At 38.7% G+C, this 23,561-nt stretch overlaps 1 protein-coding gene across 2 annotated transcripts; it reads left to right on the top strand.

The window, feature by feature from the left end:
- Positions 1-443: 443 nt before the first annotated feature.
- On the top strand, positions 444-19,657 carry TFAP2C (transcription factor AP-2 gamma). Of its 2 annotated transcripts, none has more exons than XM_083146542.1 (7): positions 444-564; positions 7,079-7,549; positions 8,318-8,369; positions 10,957-11,161; positions 12,543-12,661; positions 14,284-14,425; positions 17,343-19,657. In XM_083146542.1, exons 1-7 carry the CDS (start codon positions 535-537, stop codon positions 17,626-17,628), a joined length of 1,305 nt encoding a protein of 434 aa, XP_083002668.1. In that variant the 5' UTR covers positions 444-534; the 3' UTR covers positions 17,629-19,657. The 2 variants fall into 2 exon arrangements, with proteins under 2 accessions (XP_083002668.1, XP_083002667.1); XM_083146541.1 differs by lacking the exon at positions 444-564 and adding an exon at positions 5,565-5,718.
- Positions 19,658-23,561: the final 3,904 nt, after the last annotated feature.

Below are 23,561 nucleotides of genomic sequence, written 5' to 3' on the forward strand. Positions count from 1 at the left end.
TTATATAGCGCAGCAGATATATCTATCTATCTATCGATAGATAGATAGATAGATAGATAGATAGATAGATAGATAGATAGATATCTCTATCTATCTCAAATATATATATATATATTTGCACATGATACTTTTTACTGCAGCTGATTCCTTTTCCCACGAACATTCTAAGCACCGGATTTTGTATTTGCTGTTTGCAAACGTTAGTTTTGCTGATTAAAAAAAAAAAAAAGCTGTCTGTGGCTGTGAGCAATACTCTCTCGGCACTATGCTGCTATTGCCGGCTATTTACAAAGCAAGTGATACATAGACACTTGAAAGTGTCGAACATAGAGGAGAGATTAAACTGGATAAAAGGGGGAGGTGTAGAGCAAGGGGGATGGAAAATGCTTTCTTAAGGTAAGTTTTTGGATGAGTGTCAGAGTTGAAAGCGCATGCGCAGAGCCCCGGGGAACTAGTCTAGGTGCTGCTAGAGCCCAGGTAACACTCAGGCGTTCTACTCTGGCTGTTTAAATATACCCCCAAACCCCAGAAGTGATGGCTCTGCTGGGGAGATCAGACTGGCAGGTATGTACAGTACTCTGGGGCAAAGGTGTTTTTTTTTTTCTAGTTCATGCATTTATTATTATTCTGTAGTAGAACCCTGCAGATATATCACACACGTCTCTCTTTATCCAAAGTAAGCAACGTGAATTTCATAAATGTATTTGGCACTGGGCTTTATTGCAGCAGGCTGTCTTCTGGGGGTGACACCCTTTACAGTCTGAGGAATTCTACCGGTTTTTAAATGAAGAACTAGAGCGCCGGTTGCTCCGTGTATATTAAGTTGGGATCGCACAAGTTGATGGAATCTGCTTAATTGGCCGCAGCTTCCAATGCTTCTAGCCTTCATTCTACTAACAGAAGGGGGTGTTCGGTCTCTAACCTATATGCTTATTGGGGTCTATGCTGTAGTTTGGTGATCAGGTGAGATGTATTTCTCTATAACATCTGCAACTTAAATCTATCTATAGACCACTATAAATGTATACAGATGGATTTTGTATTTTTTTTTTCTTTCCCAAATATTAATTAATTTCACATTTTATGTTATCGACCCTCTTAAAACTCTTTGGGGCTTTATGTATTCTTAGTTTTGTTAAACACGACTTCAATGCATTAACGGTTTAAAAAACCACTAACCTAGCATTTAGTAATAATACGCCAGGTAAACTTGTACTAACACGCACTATATGTGTGTATGTATGTATGTATGTATGTATGTATGTATGTATGTATGTATGTATGTATGTGTGTATATATATATATATATATATATATATATATATACACACAGTACATGGGCCAGACTTCAAAATATATATATATATATATATATATATATATATACTTTTTTACACACAGTACATGGGCCAGACTTCAAAATATATATATATATATATATATATATATATATATATATATATATATATATATATATATATATATATATATATATATATATATACTTTTTTTGGAAGGGGGCTAAAGCAGAGTACATGTACATACTGTACAGTATATATTAGTGAACGTATACTTAAGTGTACCCCATGTATTGTGCTTTTGTGTGTGTTTACTTGGTGTATATTATATTACTTTTGTTGAGAGTATTTTTAGTGACTTTAAAATCGTTAATGCATTGAAGTCGCTGTATAAAAAACTGTTAATAAATTAAATAAGTCATCAGTCTAACAAATAAAATATAATTTGAAGTCCTACATTGTACATATTTTATTTTTTATTTTTTTCATTTGCTTTTTAATAAATACACTGCAGCGGCAAATCGAGTACAGCTCGCACTCCTGAAAGCGTGTAATGGAGTGCAGAAATTGCAGTATGGTAAATGTCAATTAAAAGTTTAAAGTGTATTATTTTAATCCTTGGTGGTTATTTATTTGTGAGGCATCAGTTACAAAGAAACCACAAAAAGCCTTAATAACCTTTCCCTACACCTGCTGTTTATGCGCAGATTACATTTTCATTAGATCTGAATATGAAACACAAATGACATTTATGTGCTGCAGAACACAATGCGCGTTGAAACAATTTGTTCCCGACACCTGATTGCAGGTATGCGTAATGGTACAGTGCATTGCAACACCTGTGCAGAAATTGCGCGATGTCTGCGTAGAACAGTCCTGGCGCATTTGTATTCAAGTTTGGAGAATAATCACGCACACAATTAGACAGAGGCCGCTAATTATTTGCGCTATCGTGCACTTGTGTACGACAATGCGCATTTATTTCCTGGCGAAATACGTCAAAGCCGGAGAAATGTAAAGGTTATTTTTAATGTCTTTGTTTTGACTTTAAATCCAGTAAATATGAAATGTACACTAGCTAGAATACAGAAGTGTGTGTAGATAATATTGTGTATATTTAAACCTAATGTGTGTGTGTGTGTGTGTGTATGTATGTGTGTGTGTATATGTGTGTATGTATGTATATATATATATATATATATATATATAGATAGATAGATAGATAGATAGATAGATAGACTTGGAAGGGCCGGGCACGACCACCGAATATCCGTTGCTCGTCGGGTGCCCTAGATAGATAGACTTGGAAGGGCCGGGCACGACCACCGAATATCCGTTGCTCGTCGGGTGCCCTCGTCAAGGGGGGTATGTAGACGTTTTTTGTAGTAACGCGGCACTCCAGACAAATTTCCACGTGCAATAAAATATATATATATATATATATATATATGTGATTATACTTACCTGATTACCTGCAGTGAGTTTATAGATGATAGTACAGTGTTAATAGTTTACGAGTGTAATATAAATTGTGTATGGTTAAAATTAAACTTCTTGTATCAGATGGTTTTTATTTGTTTTTATATGCATCACCTTGGGATATTCAAGTTACTTGTCTGCCAACTTCATAAAAGATGGGGGGGTGGTGTCTCAATAAATCCCCTCCGTTGCTATATGCATCAGAATGGAATTGGTAAAATCCCAAATCCTGCCATGGAGCCCTCTCCCAGACAAGGAGATTCGCGCTATTCTAGTTCTCCCTGTAGAACTTATTTCTATTCGCAGCCTTAATGACGCCAAGCCCTCTGAGAGTAATCACAGGCACTTGCTGTTACAGGCAGCCAGGGACGGCATAACCTGCATTTCAAAGGCATTTTCTATAGGAAAACAACAGGGGCAATTTAAAATGTAGCCCCACCAAAAATGGTAATGAAGATTAGCTACAACTGAGATTCTCTGATGATTATAAGGTGCCTCAATTGATGGAATCAGCACCTGGTTAGTATACAGACACCTTCCTAATAATTACTGCTGAAAGCAGGTTTAACCCCTCAATAAATCGCTGCTGGAAAGAGGGGTGGAATGACTGGGTCAGGGAAATCCTCCAAAATATGCTGGACCTGTAATAAAATAACAATGTGTTAGGTATACTCTAAATTCGCAGGAAATAGTTCTGTAAACGCCTGATATATTTGGGATTCTGATTGGGAGCAACTGGTTGAGATCTGCCAGGTTAAACAAACTGCATTGCACAAAATTGCAAGTTTGCGGGTTTTAAGGCGCAGTTTGGACACTTTTACTAGTACTTTTTTTTTTTTTTTTTTTTAAGATTTGTTATATATTTATATCTTTCTTCCCCCTAAGCACACTCACCTTATTAATAACCTATAACCCTTCCCTTGCCGCTGAAACCATTTAAGTTTGACTTATTTATTTACAGTTTCTTATATAGCGCAGCAGATTCCGCTGCGCTTTACAATAGTAGACAGTGATAAGACAAACTGGGTAACAACAGACAGACTTGGAGGTAGGAGGGCCCTTTACAATATATTCTTTTCAAAGTGCGGATTTATCATATTCTTTTCAAAGTGCGGATTTATCATATAACACCCACTAATCCGCAACATCTTCACGCATTCATCTTTTTCCAATCAGTCCTATAAAATATTCAATTCTAAAACATGTACTACAGTATCTTTTTTTTATTTATTTTTTTCTCCAGTGAACAAGTCTGCTTTTAAATGACATAAAAAAGGCAAAATACAAATATTTACATGGCTTATAAAGTTGTATATGATGTGGCATAATTTACTAGTCCACTGGGAGCCAGTTGTACAGTCAAACTGAAATGGTTCAGAGGCAAGGGAAGGATAATAGGCAATTAATAGGGCGAGTGTGCTTTTGGGCAAGAAAGAAATATATAACAAATAATAAAAATGCAGTAGGACCTTTAGAATAGGAACAGAATAGTCTACTAAATAGGTTATGGGAAAATAAATAAAATTTATTTTAGTAATATAATAAAAAACATTTTAAATAAAAAAAATATTTTTATTTAAAAATAGCATGTTTGATAGACTATGTAATAAGATGAACAGGCTGCTTATAGTGTAGTTTGAGACCAAACGAGAAAGACAACCAATGCAAGGATTTGCGCCACAGGTCCCGACAAAAGGGAGTGTGTGTGGATTTAACCCTTTGTGGGTTGTTGGTGCCCCACAGCTGGTAGTGTAGATGCGTGCAGCTCAGTCTGGCTGGCAGATGATAGTGTAACGGGTTACTGTACTATGTATCTCGCCTTGGGGAGAAGAGTTAATCTGTCAAGTGTTTATTTAAATGGACACTTAAGTATTTTTGTATCGCTCTCCTGCTTATTACCACATCAGTGTGCCAACCGTAACATTTATTTAATGACGGCTTAAACCCTCCACCAATGCATGCCTGGGACTCCCATTAAAGGAAGAGAGCGGATTATATAGAATGCCAAAGCCCTCACTATTACCAGTGTAAATACCACACATAATGGCTTTATGACAGCACAGTGTAACCTAAAGTGCTGCCATTTATACTGTGTAAATAAAATGTATATATGACAAATTACACTTTACTATTTAAGTAGTGCAAGAATACATTTGATGTATATAATTATAATCATGGTATATTTACTAAGCAGCGATTTTGATAACCTTCGATTTCTGCAGAATGTCCCATGCCAGATTCCTAAGAGCAATATTGCAAAACCAGCCTGATTTTATTGCATGTACTATTTCCATTTAAATATGCTATACAAAAAGTGGGTTCTGAAACCCCACTGCTTAGTAAGTATACCAATATATCCTCCATTCTATGTACACTCCAATTGCCCATAGGAAACCATATGCCTGTGGATTACAATCATAGCTTGCCAATAATACTTACTATGTTTTGCTAACCATTATAGTGTTTTTGTTTCTGCTTGGCTGAATGGGAGCTAAGGTGTCAGTGCTTAGAATGATTAGTTACATTACAATGTGTATGTAAGAGGCAGCGGAGAGCAGAGCCCCTGACACTAATGGGACTCCATCTCACTGAGCCAGCACAGTGCTCGGCTCTCTCTCCCAGTAATACCCAGAGGGGCGGTGGCTGATGCTGCCAGTCTCCTGTGATTGGACGACGCAGCTCCCCTCTGTAATTAAACCTCAACCCCATCCCTGGGGAGGAGTTACCATAATCGGAGCATTAAGGGCGGACAGGGAGAAAGGGGGAATATCTAGCGATCGTCAGACAGGGATCAGTTCTGTAGGAGCCTCCATGCCTGAGAGATAACTGGGACTGGGGAATACACCGTGAACTTGGATTATTTGTCCTCTCTCTTATCTGGATACCGGGCACGATGCTGTGGAAACTGGCAGATAATGTTAAATATGAGGATGAGTGTGAGGTGAGGCTTAAGATGTGCATTTATCTGCTATTTAGTGATGCATTTTCTAATAAGACTATAAATCTGCAATCCAGGGTTGGGCATAGAATGCCCGAGTGATCGGCAGCTAGTATGCGGCGTGCCTTTGCCGTACTCTGCGCCGCAAGTGCGTTTTCATTGTGCACTAGCGCAAAAATAAATAAAAAGTACTTTTCTACTGTAGAAATGGCATGTTTGCAGTGTTGTACGTATGGTAATACTGGCATGTGGCATATGCTCCATTAGTAGCGTCCTCCCTGTGTACCTACAACCGTGTGCTGGAGCTACTGGGTGCTATCCCTGTTTCGGGCGCTAGTGGGCGCCAGAGACGAGGGAATCTCACTCAAGTATTGAGTCCACGGTTGACATTTGTCTCTTTACAATGTTAGAAGTCTTATTTTAATGCTTTAAACCTATGTGCCTGTTTATAGCTTATTTTCTATGGAAATTCCAGCCAAACCTTATAAGGATGGGACTTTGCATTTACTTTCACGTTTTCTGTCCAGATCCCAAACTCCAGCTTTTAAGGCTGCAGATTGCGAGTTGTGTTATTGCAAAGTATTAATGACCGTGTTGTGCAAGATCTATACATGAGCGCAATATACATACGTTTTGAGGATGCTTGCAAGTCTGAGTTGACTCATTCTTCAGGATTGCACCCTCCCTATTTGGTCCCAGTCATTCATTTTCCTGCATTGGTCATGGTCTGCTTAGTGTGGATGTCTTGGCTCCTGTTGATTAGTTTCAGTCATTTCAAATCAATAGGAGGTATTTAGCAGGGAGGACCGCTCACAGCAGAGCTTGTTCGGGTTCCTTTCTTTCCTGATTAGTTGCCCTGTAATATTAATGACCATGACCCTGTAATCTGCTAACACCAGAGATCAGCCCAATTTAAACATTTCTACAAGTGGTTCTAACAAACGAGCATTTTCTATGACTTTTATCTGCATCAAACTGAAAGGAGTTATAATCTTTCATACACTGTGGAAATAGTGTTTGTAAACCTCAACTGTGCAACACACAAATGATAGTTATGCAGACCTGTATTACGAGGAATTAGCTGGGAGATGGTTTGTGGAATAGTTTTGCTTTTTAGACTACTCAGCAAACTGAAAATTTTAGTTTTTTTGTTTTTTTTTTCTCCATGAGTTCCCAGAGACCTGAGATCATATAACCCTGATAAATGTTAAGCACATGACATGGTGAATGAAGTGCTCATATTTACATGCACAAGAATCAACATAACTTGCATTATTGCTATAGTTTAACAAACCACGTTATATAAAAAGTAGTTTGGAAAGGCTATTTATACTTAAACGTTTATGTATTTATTTCTCTATAGGACAGGCATGATGGGAGCAGCAATGGTAACCCAAGATTACCCCATCTATCATCCGTCAGTCAGCACCTGTATAGCCCAGCTCCCCCTCTCTCCCATTCAGGGTCTTCTGACTTCCAGCCACCATACTTCCCACCTCCTTATCAGCCTCTGCCTTACTCCCAGTCTGCTGACCCATACTCCCACCTAGGAGATCCATTCTCCCTTAACTCCATCCACTCTTCTCATCCTCCTCCAAGTCAACAGCAAGGATGGCCAAGCCGTCAAAACCAGGATCACAGCGGAATTTCCCACCATGGCAGACCTGGGCTAGTCCATCACATACCTTCTCTGGATCCCAGCTCAGGAAGGCTGGGAAGAGACTTTCAAAGGAGACCCGATATTCTTCTTCAGCATGGGCATGGCATGGATTCTTCCAACCTGGCGGATAATCTTGGTCTACCAGACATTGGACAGCAAATGGAGGATGTTGCGGTAATGTCTTCTAAAATAAATTGTGCAGAGGGGTAGGGTGTTGTCTGTTGTGTAATGCACAGATCTTGGCTTTGTGGTGTTGACAGCCTGAGCCAGGCACTGCTCTGTGTTTAACTTTAACAATTTGACAGGTTTAGCAGCAGTTTTAAAGATAAATAAATCAAATTAAATAAAACAAATTGCAGCAATCTATTGCTCTAATAATCCAGATAGTTTCATCTTCAAAAAAGAAACTGATGCACAGAAAGTATTTTGTATATAAGCGTTGAAGTTTCCTCCACTAAATATTTTTTGGTGGAGAGTTGTGAAAAATGATAGTGTCTGCTATTTAAAGGAAATGTTCAACATATGAATTTATTTCATAATTTAGAGGCTCCCCCCCCTTTAATTAGAAGTTTAGAAGTAAAAAAAAAAAAAATGCATAAACTAACCTATTCAATGAAAGCAAGCTTTTCTACACTGATTTATCTGCTTGCTCATTGGTCTGTTTGCCCATTTGTATAATGTACATAATTTTTTTTTTCTGCTTACAAATGCTAAAATATTTAGTTCCTTGTAGGCTTCTTGCAAGCTGATGCATCAACATTTTATTTAGGAAGCATATAAATGTTTTTTGCTCACTTTATATCTAGATTTTTGCAAACCTTTTTATTACATTATCAGATCATCCAGGTTTACGTGATTTTGAGAACTTTTTTTACAGTTCTTAAACAGATACATCAAAATGTAATGTTAATTTAATTTTTCTCCCTTTTTTTTTTCCTTTAGAGTTTGGAAGAGCAAAGTTTAATAATGCATGACCAGACAGTCATTAAAAAAGGTTTGTTGAATTTGTTTTTCTTTGTAAATGTGAAATGTATTGTTTCTGGTGGGGGTTTATTGAACACTATTCCAAAAAAGTTAGTATTTTATTGTTCATTTAAAAAAAAAAAAAAAATATTCCTTGAATTTTTATTTTGTTTGCTATCACACATAATACTGGACATATGTTATAGTATATACAAAAACATTAATTCAATAATTCGTTGTATGTATTCATCTTTAAGTGTTTGCTAGATTTTTATTTTCTTTTCTTGTTTTACAAACAACAATTTTTTTTGTTCCTTTCAAAACCACAATTGCATTCCAATATTCTTTTAACCCTAGAGAATTGAGTGAAAACAGAGCTTTTTCTGTAAACTATCTTGATTACATAGTTGTGTCATGTTAAAAGTATTTTCTTGTGAATAGATGAGTAATTTTGCTATCACAAACATCCCTATGCCGTGGAGCGTGAAACAATGACTTTTTTAATTATTTTGTGATAATTTTTTTTCCCCCTCCCCAAAAATTCACTATATTCAGAAGTATACTTAGAAAGTACTTGTTTAAGTACTCCAATGTTACGCAAGAGCAGTTAATACATTGGATATGACAAAATAGGTGACCTTTTAAGGAAAATCTGCACAGAAGCTGCTCTGCAGACTGACGGCATATAAATGGAGTACGTTCGAGATGCTTGAGCAATTCTGTAGACTGATCTGTGTCATGAGGAACCTAAACATTATAACATCCGCTTGACGGACAGTGTTGGCATTATACTTCAGTAGCTATCTGTCCATGCTTGCTCTTGAAGGTGTTGCTTGAGCTTTTTTGGAAGGTTGGGCATTTAACTTTAATCAGGATTGTGTAATCTAACTTCCTCTGTATTGCCCAGCTTGTAACCAATGAGCTGCTGTCTCTACAAATCCTTTTGCCACGAAATTCACTCTGCTGGTTGTAAATGGAGTTTATTACTCCACAAATTTCTTGTCCTGCTCTATTTGGGTCTATTGTTACAGTTACTACTCTGTGTTGCTGTAGACAACAATCTGACATCCACTAGGTGTTGCATATATTGCTAACTGAAAAAGTTGTAGATTTAAAGTGGTCAAGTCCTGGATTTGTTTTGCAGTTCTAAAGGAGCCCATACACGCTGCAATCGCGGTGCCTCCATTTTGTACTTTGAGATGCGCATCTCATCGTACAGTACAAAAAGTATGTGCTGCACATACTTTTTGTACTAGCTTTTCATCGCATTGCATGCAATGCAATGTGTACTATTTAAGTACAAAATGTACGCCCAAAAACGGAGTGTGTATGGGCTCCTTAATGGGCACTGTGACTTGGCATGACAAGGGAAGCTGTTCCTAGACATGTCTGTGTTGGCAAACTTTTTCTGCCACTTATTCATTTACAGTTTCTAATATAGCGCAGCAAATTCCGTTGCGCTTTACAATTGTAGACGGTGATAGAATAGACAGACATGGAAGTAGGAGGGCCCTGCTACAAGCTGTTAAAACAATTCTATGACTCTTATATAAAGAGATTACCACTAAGCTAGTCTTCACTACATTGATATATGGTTTGAAAATGATACTTGGACCAAGCTCTTTTAAATTCTCGCCTGGAAAAATATTGCAACGTTTCTGAGAGAGAGCACATTGGTAACATCATATATGGTGTTTCAAGCGGTCTTCTACCAAGTAGCTTATGTGTTTTTAAAATATAAAGTCTGTCCCTTTTTGGCCATAAATGACGAATAGCCCCACATTCTTTAGGACAAGACTTTGGTGAGGTGTTCAAACTGAAATGTAAATTGCAGTGTAAAAATTAAGCAGCCAATAGTTACGCTGCACAGAAACAAAATAATGCTGGGTACACACCTACAGATTTATTTGTCCAATATATCCAGTGGTAACAAAAATCTGGCAATGTATGGGAATATGAGTCAACCATTTTCTCCCAAATGCTGGAAAACAAACGAGTAATTCAGATAAACTGGCTAAAGATGTTTGATTTATCAAATTAAACCAAACCATCCTTTTTATCCTTTTTCCAGTGTGTTTGGGCAATTGATTGTCATTTTCTCCCACACGTTTCCAGATTTTTGTTTGCATTGGACAGATACATCTTTGTGTGTGTACCCAGCTTAACTCTCCCAAATCTCTCTGCACATGTTACATCTGCCCCAACTGCAGTGAAACACTGTTTTGTCCATTTTACCCTTAACATTATTCAGGGGCTGCTTCTTATGAAGTTCTGACTGAACTACTTGTAATAAAGTGCTATTACAGAGTAATTGCACCCTTTTAGTAATTACCTGGAAAGCTATAGGCTACAAAACTTATTTGCAGTATATTTGTTGTCTAAATGCATGAGTGGAGGTCACTCAACTCCAACAGAAAAATTAAAGGGGGGGGGGGGGGTGATGCGGCTGTGTGTTTTTCTCATCCCTTGTGGTCAGTTAATTTTTAATAATTTTTCATTATGTTACTGAAAGGACATTTGTTATGGAACACATCTAGTTGAATAGCATTCACAGTACTTTATTTTGTTAATTTTGCACACTATTAGATTTTTATGATAACTGTATAATTTGTCTACAGGTAAAAACACTCTCAATATGGGCTACCAGAAGGATGCACTGATGGGAATTGTGATTAATCCAAATGAAGTGTTCTGCTCTGTTCCTGGAAGACTCTCCCTCTTAAGTTCCACCTCAAAATACAAAGTTACTGTAGCAGAAGTCCAGCGGAGGCTCTCGCCACCTGAATGCTTAAATGCATCTTTGCTTGGGGGAGTTCTTAGAAGGTATGTGTATGTATATATAAAGCCCCATGCAGCATATAACCACTCTCCTCCTAGAGGTGTGTGTGTGTGTGTGTCTGGCACTCAGAATCTTATATAGAGTGCTTTAAAAATAAAATTTGTAAGGGCACAATCAAGTTTATTTGTTGTATATAATAAATGGGGCCCCAATTAGCTGGAGCACCATTATCCTACGCAATGAGTTTTAAATAGCTAAAACTTGTTGACTGTCTACTTGGGACTATTTGTTAGCTCTTACACAGGAATGCAGGAATAATTTAGAGACCTAAAATTTTGTAGCTGGCTTGCTTTTCTGAGACTAAACTACAACTCCCAGCATGCCATGACGGCAGTGCATGTTTGGAATTTTTATCCTTGTGTTTCTAAGTTTTTAAGCCAGTTCTAAATGGTTAATGTGCCAAAGTTTTCCCTGCACTAATACTCACCCAACTGCTTTTTTTATTTAATGATCGGGAACAGAGGTTATTTAAAGTAGATGACAGACTGTTGTAGTTTAACAAAACTTTTCTTCCACATTTTCTAGTCTGACTCTAACAACAATGGCGTGCTTTGTCTTTAAAATTTTAAAGGCGTCCACAAAGGAGCAGACGCGTGAGATTAGAGAAATCGTTATACCACATTTTGGTGCCACCTCCCAACAGTCCTGCTCATTTAAATTTGAACTAATTGTATTCAAATCAGAAATAGACTCCAATGCTCTGTCTGCCCCATAGTTCTCTCCTGAATTACAGGACACTTCAAAGCAGCTGGTGTCTTTTGAGAGCAGTTCTGTTTTAAGAAGCATGTTTTCTTTTTAGGTCTTAAAAAGATGGCACGGTGAAACTCATTTAGCAAGGCCTTCATGGTTCCTCTTATTGCATAATTACAGTGGTATCTGCAATAAGCAGAGAAATAGGTTTATTATTTTGCGAAGTATGGAATGTTAATCTATTCTATGACCTACCAGAGATATTTCACACTAACTCTGACTTTTTATGTATGTTTTCATCATTTGATCAGAAAAAAACTGACTATTCAAATTGCAAAAAAATCTACACTAAATGTATTCTAGATTAAAAAAAAAAATTAAATTTGAGGTTTTTGGCTAGGATAAAGTTGTATTAGGAGGGAATATCCCACAGACCAGTGATCTGCTCTAGAGGTGGGTCTTGTGAAACATATCTGGATTATCCATAGTCTGTAAAATACTATTTAGACACATTGATACTTATTGTGAGGGCATCGTGCTCTGTGAGACATTGCCCTTTTGTTTTTCTGGGAATAATGTTGTGGAGTTTTTTTTTTTTTTTTTATAATTTAAGACAGGTTGGTTGGTAAAACAATCTGACTGAGATCTAAATCCTGTCTTTAATTCTTTTATCAGAGCGAAATCTAAAAATGGAGGGAGGTCGTTGCGGGAAAAACTTGAAAAAATTGGTCTTAACCTGCCTGCTGGAAGGCGAAAAGCTGCAAATGTGACGCTCCTGACATCATTGGTAGAAGGTTTGTATTATTTCTAGGTTTTTGTTCCTGTTTTATACTTTGTTTACGAGGGTGCCACAGAGTCTGTTCTGTACAGAGTGCATATAACAGTACACTGCAAACATAACGGGACATTAAGAATTACAACATGACAAACTGCAGAAGTACCATATGCTCCTAACAGGACTAAAATATATTTTGTAGTCAAAACCTACATTTGTTTTTATAACAAGACATCTCCCACTAGCTGTCTTTGTACCGCAATTTATGAGCTGAGCAGACTGGTTCAGAGCGTATTATGAAAGCTACAGTATGTCCATTGGCAGTGATGGGAATATCACACTAGAGAAGAGGGCCCTGGTTGTTCGTTTACAATAGAAGGATGGGGCAATCAGACCTACAGGGGTGTGTGTGTATAATATGCAGGATGTACGGACATATGAACTCCTGGGGGGTGCAGACGACTTACCCTCTGCACCCATTGACTATACTGATCTCTCAGCCACCCTGCAGAAATGACAAGGATAATGATATCATCCTGATAATGAGATCTGCACATGCACAGTGGTCTTCAATGACGTAGTCTAGTAAGTGCATATTTTGGGGCAACGGGATTGCATACAGACTTTATCTGAAGAAAACACATATAGACATGGGTAACACAGTTGCGTGAGTGTGTGTGGGGACAACGAGCAGGAGCAGAGGTGGTAGGCTTCAGAAAAAGCATGTTGAGCTTTTGGAGGAAAGAGTATAAGGAAAGGAGTGAGACCCTGGGGTGGGGAGCAGTGAGAAAGCTGGAAGCAGGGGTGGGGTTAGGTAAGTGGTTGTGAAGGCTGTGGGCATTGACTGAATGATGTGAGGGGCATGGGGGGGGGGGGTGTGTGGCTGTATTGGAGGAGTATGCAGTAGTCCCATCGAGACGTGCATAAAAACTAGTGACTACTAAATATAGATCAGAATAAAAGCACAGATTTCTTCCTCAGAAGTGGTTTCTAGTGGCATTGAAAACACAGGGAGAGGATGCTAATAAAAGTTCATGATCTTATCCCATTGGTGCTTATTCGTGTCTTCACATATACCAGGCAGGTAAAGTCTAAAACACATTCTCCTAATAGGCCCTCTACTGAAGGTTATCAAGAGAGTGCTAAAATATACCAGGGATGTAAATGCTCTAACAGGGAGCAATAGAAACTGAAAAAAATGTTCCTGGATTGTGGCTCTTCTGCCCTCGATGTTTTACACAACACCTACATATCTGTTCTGTTACATTGGGAACCTTTTAATTTTATGGTCTTGGTGGACCACTGGTGATGAAGAGGTTAATCAGTTCCCATAACTAAGCTGTGAATCTCTTTCCTTATAACCTTGGTTAGTTAAACTACTATAGCCCCCGAACAACAACCCCCCCACCTCCTTCTTCCCTTTTTTAATTTTTTTTAATGTTTCCGGGTGTGTTAAAATGTGATTATAAGGCATACTTCAGGGAAGTACTGAATATAGTACTTTCTGAATTGTTATATGTATGAGATCTGCTTCAACTGTCATTACATCAAACCTACTGTAGATGACTGTCAGAAAATAGAGTTCTGTAAAACCCACAAGCCTGTGATGATTTCCTAGTAACCCGAAGCTTTTCCTTGTAGGTGAAGCTGTACACCTTGCTCGTGACTTTGGTTATGTTTGTGAAACCGAATTCCCCTCCAAAGCTGTAGCAGAGTACCTGACCCGACCACACATAGAACGCAATGAGATGTCAAATCGCAAAAATATGCTGCTCGCTGCTAAGTAAGTAGATGTCCAATAGTGCTCATGGTGACTGTTTGTATGCTTCACATTTGGCATCATTAATAAAGTGCTGCGACGGTCACTCTGTATTTAATAACGTTATTTGCCGTATGGAGGAGTTAACACTTGAAACTACATTCATTCCACTTCATAAACGGGGAGAGCAGAGCCATATTGCGTGCAGAAGCATTTGCCTGTGCATTTGGATAGGTCCTGTGACATGTAATAACTTTTGATGGCTGCAGATATAGGAAATCAGTCTTTCAGTAATGTTGGTCATATATGTAAGGGGGATAATAGTCTGTGTGAAGAGTAAAGTTTTATATATCTACGATGAGAAATAAGGATGGCACTCTGACGATTTTTCAAAACTGTGCAGTATTCAAAGGATGGTTGTCTGACGTTTCGGGCCGGAACGCCCTTTGTCAAGGTGTACAAGGTATATCTCTATCAATTTTTTTTTTTTTTTTTTAAATGGCAATCATTAACCCTGCAAAATGAAGCTGACTTTTCTGTGTAAATGATTGCCACTTTAAAAAAAGGAAACTTGCACAAAGTCTCAAACTTCCAGCTTCTGGCAGGCTATTACACCCCCTGCCCCCATAGTGGTTCATTCGGACCAAACATTCTTGCATATGTGGTGTCAATATTTGCCAGAATTAAATATTACACGGATACCGATGGGCTTTCTGTAGAATACTCACAATCCATGTTTACACCCCATATGCTTGGATGGCATTTGAAAGACAAAATAGCTGCAGACCATTAGAGATTTTGTATAAACTATGGCTTGATCGAAGTACTTGTACCGTTATCAAGGATGTGGCTTTGTATGTGTAATTGGTCCATAGCTTAATGCACTGTTTATCTGCACAAATGTTTTTACTTAAAAAGCCATAGACTAGATGGATTGCTGTTTGTTTACTGAACGTCTTAGGAGTTCCTGATTTTCACTATGAACTGACATTTGTGAATCATTACATTTTTCAATATTTATCTTTATGTGCTTCCCATAGTGTATTTTAGAGCAGTTGATTGGTTTGTTTGCCACAAGATGTATTCCAATTTTTATACCCCACAACTAACCTCTAAATACCCACCCCCCTCCTCCATCAAATACACACACCACTTCCCCACTCTTTCCTCTGCATTGAGCTGACAGACTAATGAGTCTCACAGTAGTTGAGGCACACAAACCTCTCTGGAGAAAAATGAAGGCCCCCACAATAGCACATGATTTGGTTCTCTAACAAGATCTTTAATGTGTTCAAGGCCTAAATAAGCTTGTAGGTATTATTTTAATTCCTGGCAACCCATAAGGGGCAGAGGTGGATTTGGTCCTCATGGGGCCCTAGGGAAGATACTGGTTTGGGGCCCCCCTCAAACACCTTATAGCACTGTTTTTGCTGCTGATTGCTGCTCTAGGTCTTTTGGAAGTAGGTTGATTACCGGTCACATTTAAAATAAACTGACTGACGTACAGTGGATGAAATCAGTGTGTGTGTGTATCAAAATGTTTTTTGGGAGTTTGGGTAGGTCCATGTGATGTCATGACCTTATGTGGTAGTCATGCCGTGCTCTCTGGGAATGTTTTTGATATCTTTATGGGGCCCCTTGGGACCTGCTGGGCCCTAGGCAGTTGTCTAAGTTTCCATGTAGACAATCCTCCTCTGCATTGTGCACCTATATATTGATCGCCTGTGAACTTTGTTTGCTGTGTTATTTTTCCAAAGTACCATTAGTGTCTTTTCTACTTTTACCTTTTACCTCCTTTAGTCTTTACTAGCTACAGATTGTGTGTTGTGCTTATCAGACCTTTTTGGATTTGGTTTTTGCATTCATAGGAATTAGCAAAATTTTATGTGAATTGAATTTTGCTGCAGAACAGGTTGTAATGAACGCCTTGCAAGTTTATACTTAGGCAGTCTATGTAAGGTCATTCCAAACTACGTGTAAACCTGCAGAGTACAGTGTCTGCTAATTGAGGCTGGACATATCTAGGAGGCAGGGTGCATATATGTATTTTTTTTTTTTTTTTTTTTTTTTTTTTTTTTTTTTGGGTGGTTTTTTTTTTGTTGCATTGACTGCACACTTAAGACCACAATTCTCTAATGAACTTCTATAAGCAAATGCTGACCTTTTAGTGAGGTTGTGGGACAGTCTTAAATTTTGCTCTTCTCTGCACTCCTATAAAAGAAAATAATGTACAGGACTCCTTACCTCTGCTTCCCTGATGTTCTTTTACAATTACCATTTCTAATATATATTGACTTTCAGAGAACCTCCTTCCTTTTTTTTTTATAAATTTTCCAGTAATTATGTGCAGTTGTGTAATCATTTCATCAAATGCACAAATATGAGGGTTTTCTTTTCTGCTGCTCTCCGACGAAGGGGGTGATTCTGGTTTGTTTGCAAAAGCAAACTCCTTTTAATGGACAAAACCATGTACACTGCAGGTTGGGCAGATGTAACATGCAGAGCCAGTTACATTTGGGTCAGGTCTGTTCAAACTGATCTAAATTGCAGTATAAAAATGAAGCAGTAAGTATTTACTCTGCACAGAAACAAATTAACTCATTCAAATGTAACTCTCTCCGCACATGTTACATCTGCCCCACCTGCAGTGCACATGATTTTGTCCCTTAAAGGAGTTTGCTTTTGCAAACCAACCAGAATTACCGTGTCTTATTGCATATATGGCACCAATTTCCAATGCATGAATACCCTGATTGCTTCACAGGGTTGGCAATCCTATAAACTATTTGTGTATGAACGATCAGAAAGGTCCTGTTTCTATTGACCCTTTTTATTTTTGATACATGAAGAGAATTTTTTTTTTTGGTACCCTTTACTGATGACTGGCAACATTGATGGATTTTTCCTACATTTATTTATGTATTTTTTTTTTTATTTTTAGGCAAATCTGCAAAGAATTCACAGATCTACTCACCCAAGACAGAACACCTCTAGGTAACGCAAGACCAAGTCCAATTTTGGAGCCTGGAATCCAGGGGTGCTTGGCTCACTTTAGCCTCATAACACATGGTTTTGGAAGTGCTGCCATTTGTGCTGCTATGACATCTGTACAAAACTACCTGAACGAAGCATTAAAGATTGCCGATAAAATGTACATGAATAGTGGAGATCAAAGTCCTGGAGATAACAACAAAAGCTTAGACAAGATGGACAAACACAGAAAATGAGAACATTGAGTGGACAACTTTTTTTTTTTTTTAAATATTGTGGAAATCTGAGGGTGGAACTGCCATTTTCTCTCAGGTCTCCATTTTATAACTGGACCTATGAAAAGACTCTTGTCCTGGAGACTTTGGAATACTATGAGTTTTTTTTTTTTTTTTTTTTTTTGTGATCTCTGCTGCACAGTGTCTCTGCTGAGCGGGAACTAGTGTGTCAACTTTATATGACAAAAGTTAAACCTTACGCTCCAGCCATCTTTCCCCTCACACATTTCATTGAGACATTCAGATTCAATTAATGTATAATACTACCTGCATGACTTGCCCCCTGTCCCTCTCCCCGCTCTGCTGTGTCCAGTGGTTACATCACAGGATATGAACTACACTGCAACACTTCCTACAACCTGAAGATGATATGGGGATTTGAAAGTTGGCTGTATGCATGTACAATAGTTTGTGACTGGCACCAATTGTAGCATAACTGATTTTAATCCAATTTTGAAATTGGTATTTATGAAAATCATAGCTGAATTGCATAGCAAAATATTACTTTTATTTTCTTTTATCACCAGTTTTACAATATGCAATAATGTCTTTCACATGCTTTGATTTTATTTGTGGTGGGTAGTCTTTCTTATTACCAAACCATGAATGCATTTTTAAACCCCCCCCCCCCCCCCCCCCCACAAATTTACTGCTAACACCACAAATTAGCAGACCTGCAATAGTGTGAGGGTTCAATTTTTTTGGGAGTTGGATACTCTATACAGTTATTATCTAAGGGGTTCTTCTTAAGTAAAACATGGGATTGAATATCCTCATATGTATATTTTGTATCCTTAATGACAAGAACAAACACCCCCCACCCCTCCCCCCCCCTTCCTCAACAAATGGCAATAAAATGGAACATTGTGTGGTGGTGTATATATCCCATGCCCCTATTCCAGTACTATAACTATAATACAACTCTGCACTAATGCCTGCAGTAGAACAATCTGCATACCGGTTTCAAGTCACTGTAGGGTGTAACACCACTGTCGTCTTAATTAAGGCTATGCACAAGTGTTTGAACATGTTTTTACCATTGTCCTATATTTGAAGAATAATTCTACTTTAAAATTGATATTGCCCCTTTTATATTTACTGTAACTGTAATTTTTCTTCCTACCCCTTCCCTCCCATTTCAAATCACAAGTCATGGGCTTTTGTGTATCTGTAAGTGGAACTCTACCAGTGGAGAAACCAGCAGTGCAGACAGAGTTTATCATTGTTCCTACAATAGATCAACTCTGTAGATTATATGCAAAGTACAGACTGTGGGCCAGATGCACTAAGCTTCAAAAGTGATAAAATGGAGAGTGATAAACAGCCGGCCAATCAGCTCCTACCTGTCATGTCACTGTGTTTTAAAAATGTCAGGCATGAGCTGATTGGTTGGTTGTTTATCACACTCTCCATTTTATCACTTTTGAAGTTTAGTGCATTTGGTCCTGAATCTCCCTGTCAAATTCAACAGTGCTGAAAATAAACAAATCTGCTTGAACTGTAGGGTTCTCAGAAGGTGAAAATCTCATTTTAACTCAAATCCTAACCTGTTGAGGCAGCAATGCTTTGTGGAGAATATTCAAGTAGGGCATTGTAACTCTTGTAAAGCCTGACAGTTACTAGATTTGTTTTTAGATTTTTTTATTTTTTTTGTACATATTTATTTATATGTAATTTAAGGGTTTTTGTACATAATGGTGAAACTTTATACAACCGAGGTTATGGGAAGATTGATACAATTTTCATTTTTTTAAGTCTTTGTAAACAGATCTGAATTAGAGTATTTAACAAAAAAAATTGTGGCACTAAAGGTTGTGTCATAACCTTTCAAAAAGCAATATGCGTGACCTTGTGTGGGAGGGTAAGTGATGTTTTAGGAGGAGTGAGTGCTATGTTGCGTTTTGTGTTCAACAGCTTTTACATATTTGTAAATCTTCCAATATTGAATTGTTGTATATTATAAACCTATAATAAAAGAAACTCAAGTTTTCTTATTTATCATAATCATTTTTTTCCCACATTGGTAGTAGTCTCCCAATTTACAGCTAGCCTTAAAAGATCCCCCTCCCCCTTTTTTAATTTTTTTTTTTTTTTTTTTTTTAATTTTCTGTAAAGGTATCCATGCACTGGTGCTTTGTGGTCAAGGTCTCTGCTGACCCTACTTTAGTCTATCCTTAAGTCCTCAAGTAAACTTCACTTCTAAAATTTTCCAGTGATTCTAAGTAGTAAACAGACCGCTGTAAACGGTTACAACATTCTTTATTGCAAATCTTTTCTGTATTTTTTTTTTGTTTTTAGGCTGCTACTCTAGGTGCAGACATGTCCTAATGATAGCAGGATTTGAGGACACTGATGTTTATTAACCTTTCTTGACATGGAGCTAGCTTAATTCCTCTGCACATTAAAATTGGGAGAAAATTGTAATAAAATTAGACGTGGCGGAAAAACAAACTGACAAAGGCTTAAAGAGCTTCTGTTTTTCTAAAGCATTGTACACACGGCAGCGATATGGGCTATAATCGCTGGAAATATGGTCGCTGGCGACCATATTGCCAGTGATGGGAGTGTGCCCCGGCGATAAATCGCTGGGTGCGCGCTCCCGTTTTCAGCCCCATTCTAATCGCAGGAGCTTGCTCCTGCGATCAGCCGATTACCTCTGCGGCTCCCCCGGCAGAGGTTCCCTTTCATCAGCGACTATCTTTGGTCGCTGATGAAAAGGAGACACTGAACAATATATTGCTCAGCAATATATCTCCCCTGTGTGTACGCACCTTAAAGTGTACACATTGTGAGACATTGGCTTAGTTCTAATTTTGACTAAGCTATTTTTACTAGATGCACTGAAGATTTTGATTAATTAAATTATATTGGCTATGGGAAATTTTGACTAATCTAGAATTTACATACTGGGTTGGTATTTCAAAGGGAGGGGTGTGTCTTTTTTTTTGTGTGCAAATAGCCGCAACCATTTCAAATCAGGGCATTTTGTATTCTCAGATTAGTTTGGACAGGTTTGCCTACCCTAAAGCTCCTGGCAATGATTAAACACAATTGGTGGTGGTGGGGGGGGGGGGGGGTGTACTGGCTTGCTAATATTTGTGCAGATCGCCTAGCAAATATCACCGAAGGCCATTTTGACTAGACAGATCTAGTCAAAATAACCTTGCTTGCAAAGGCGATTCTGACTGTAATGGGGCCGCACATTGCTGTTCCAGGGGACTGTATGTGAAATGCTGAGCGATTTGGAATAATCATCATCACCTGCCCAAGTTTCTTTGTATGGACACCCCTATTATACTTTTTTTTTTTTTATATATATTTGTATAATTCAGTTCTTAAGCTCAAAAGGTGCTTTAAGTCGCACTGCAGAGTACCCCATAGTGTGTAAAGTATGCTTTCTATGCTGCTATAATACCCACTTACTACGTGTAACTCAATGGAACCCAGGTTCACAGGCTAAGCCAGACAAAACGACCCCAGAAAATGATTCATCTTCTAAACTTCACAGTTGGCACTAACATGTGGGCAGGAAGCATATTTGTGTCCTTTCCTAGATCCACATTTGTCTTTCAAAATGGCATACGGTGCAGTATATTTTTTTCTGCTCCAGATTCTGTCTGTACACCTGCTCCAGCTGCTTGGCCATAGAAAGCCAAATCATGACCAGTAGTTTTGCTGATATTGCTTCCAATGGTGGATTTAAAACTCCAGTCATTGCAACTGAGGACAGCACTTTGCTCAGTGCATTCGCCCTTCAAGGTGTCTAAACATCATAATAAATGCAGCTGTAGCAGGACAGACATTTTAAAAGGAAACTTGATGGAAATTGGCATACTATGACCTTGTTGTAAAGCACTGTGCTTTCAATATAACCTATTTGGCCAGTATTGGACTGGGCCCACCAGAGGAATGCAGTGGTAGGGGCTTATAATTAGGGGTGTGGGCAGTTACCACAGAGGCTTGGCTAGCCATTCAAGAATGCATGGACCGGGCCCATTGTTACACTTATTTAGTAAATACCGCTAGTCAGGGCCGTCGATGCACAGGCTTAATGGCAAATTGCCCTAGGGGAACTATGCCCAACCAAAGCCCCCCCCCCCCAATCTGTGTCACTGTTCGTAGTTAGACGGACAAGCCAATTTCCATTCTGCTGCAGGGTGTCTGTTGCCCCTTCGATTGGCCAGGAATGCCCCCCAGTTGACTGATGACATGCGGAAGCAGGGTAGGTGGAATGTAGAGCAGTGCTCCCTGCCTTGCATATGACGGGAAACCAGAAGTTCAGGTGCGGGACTTACAGCGATGTGGGGAAACGGACTGGTAAGTAAATGTGTATATATATTTATGTGTGTATAGTGTACTTGTGATGCACCTTTCTTGTTAAGGCTAATATCCTGATGACTGGGCTGCTCGGAGATTTAATATAGGGGCCCCACTACACTGCTTTGGCTGGGGGCCCCTAATGCTCTTAAGATGGCCCTGTCACTAGTTTATGCATGCTAATGTACACAATTAACAACCGCAATGCTGTCCTGTGCAGTGTAAGGTTACATACAGTAGGAGCAAGTTTCATCTTTGCTTCTTTGGCCATGACTAGCCATGGCTATTCTATTGTTCTCAGCTGCAATTTGTATTGTATTGCAGCTGAGAACAATAGAATAGCCATGGCTAGCCATGACCAAAGGAGCAAAGATAAAACTTGCTCCTACTGGATGTATAATTCAAGTGTACATACCGAAACCTAATCGGTAGAGTAGGAGGCTGGGCCCACAATGCCAACCCAATACTACATTTGGTTGGCTGTATTTAATATGTTATGGTGTGAACTGTACATCTATATTTCCAAGATTCCTGTTCCACCTTTACAATAATGCAATTTTGTATATTCGATATCAAACTATCGATCTGGTCACAGGAATCACCGCTCCTGTAAAGATGGTGTGAACCGAATAAAGAGGCTAAAACAAAACACTTCAAATGATATTGATGTACACCAATGTATTTCTCTTCCCCCACCTAAAGTCCATGTTGCAATGTTGACTCATCATTGGATATTTGCAATCAGATAGATTCATGTGATGTGCGGGTGTTCTGGGGGATGGTGCTAATTACTCAGGCCAGGGCCAGCTGCTGAGAAGGGCACATGTCTTCTTGTGATGCTGATCGGCATTACAACAATACTGACTTCTCTGAACACAATGAAGATAAAGCCTATAATTCTCCCCACTACTGATGGGTGCCTTTTGTGTGGGTGAGTCACCTGACCAATAACATCTAAAGAAAAACCCAGAGATGTACATTTTGGCACAAAGCTGTTTATTGATGATCAAATTAGTGTTGGTCTATGGTGGAAAAGAAAGGCTGGTCAGTAAAAACCATAACCATGCAACCCTACATAAACAATAAATCCATTGAGGGGCCGACTATCCTGAGTGCCTTTATAACCACCACTACAAATGTGTTCTTGCTGGTCAATTCCGCAAATGGGATACACTGGCATCTGTATTGCCACTTGCCGGTCTCACATATCCTCCAATCACCAACACCGACTTATACCAACTCCGTGTTTACAAATATAGCAAGTGTGAATCCATCCATGTGAGTGGGGTATACCTTATTGCCCTAGAAGAAACTGCCACGGCTATAGTGCACAACATTACATTGAAAGACCCTACTACACATTGGTTGTTTATTTATGGTCACATATATGAATCGTGAGGACTCCCATCATGATATCTACAACCCCACCGGTCCACTGCACTTAGAGATCTAAGACCAGTTCAGTTAGGACTGAATTCATCATCTTCACTAAGAGACGTATCATTTGTCTAACTTATTCAATATAGGCGCCCATGGTTCACTGCTTTCTCCAACTCTGGTGCATTCATGTTTTCCTT

The sequence above is a fragment of the Crinia signifera genome, chromosome 6, assembly GCF_055691185.1.
Source record: "Crinia signifera chromosome 6, ASM5569118v1, whole genome shotgun sequence".
Lineage (NCBI taxonomy): Eukaryota > Metazoa > Chordata > Amphibia > Anura > Myobatrachidae > Crinia > Crinia signifera.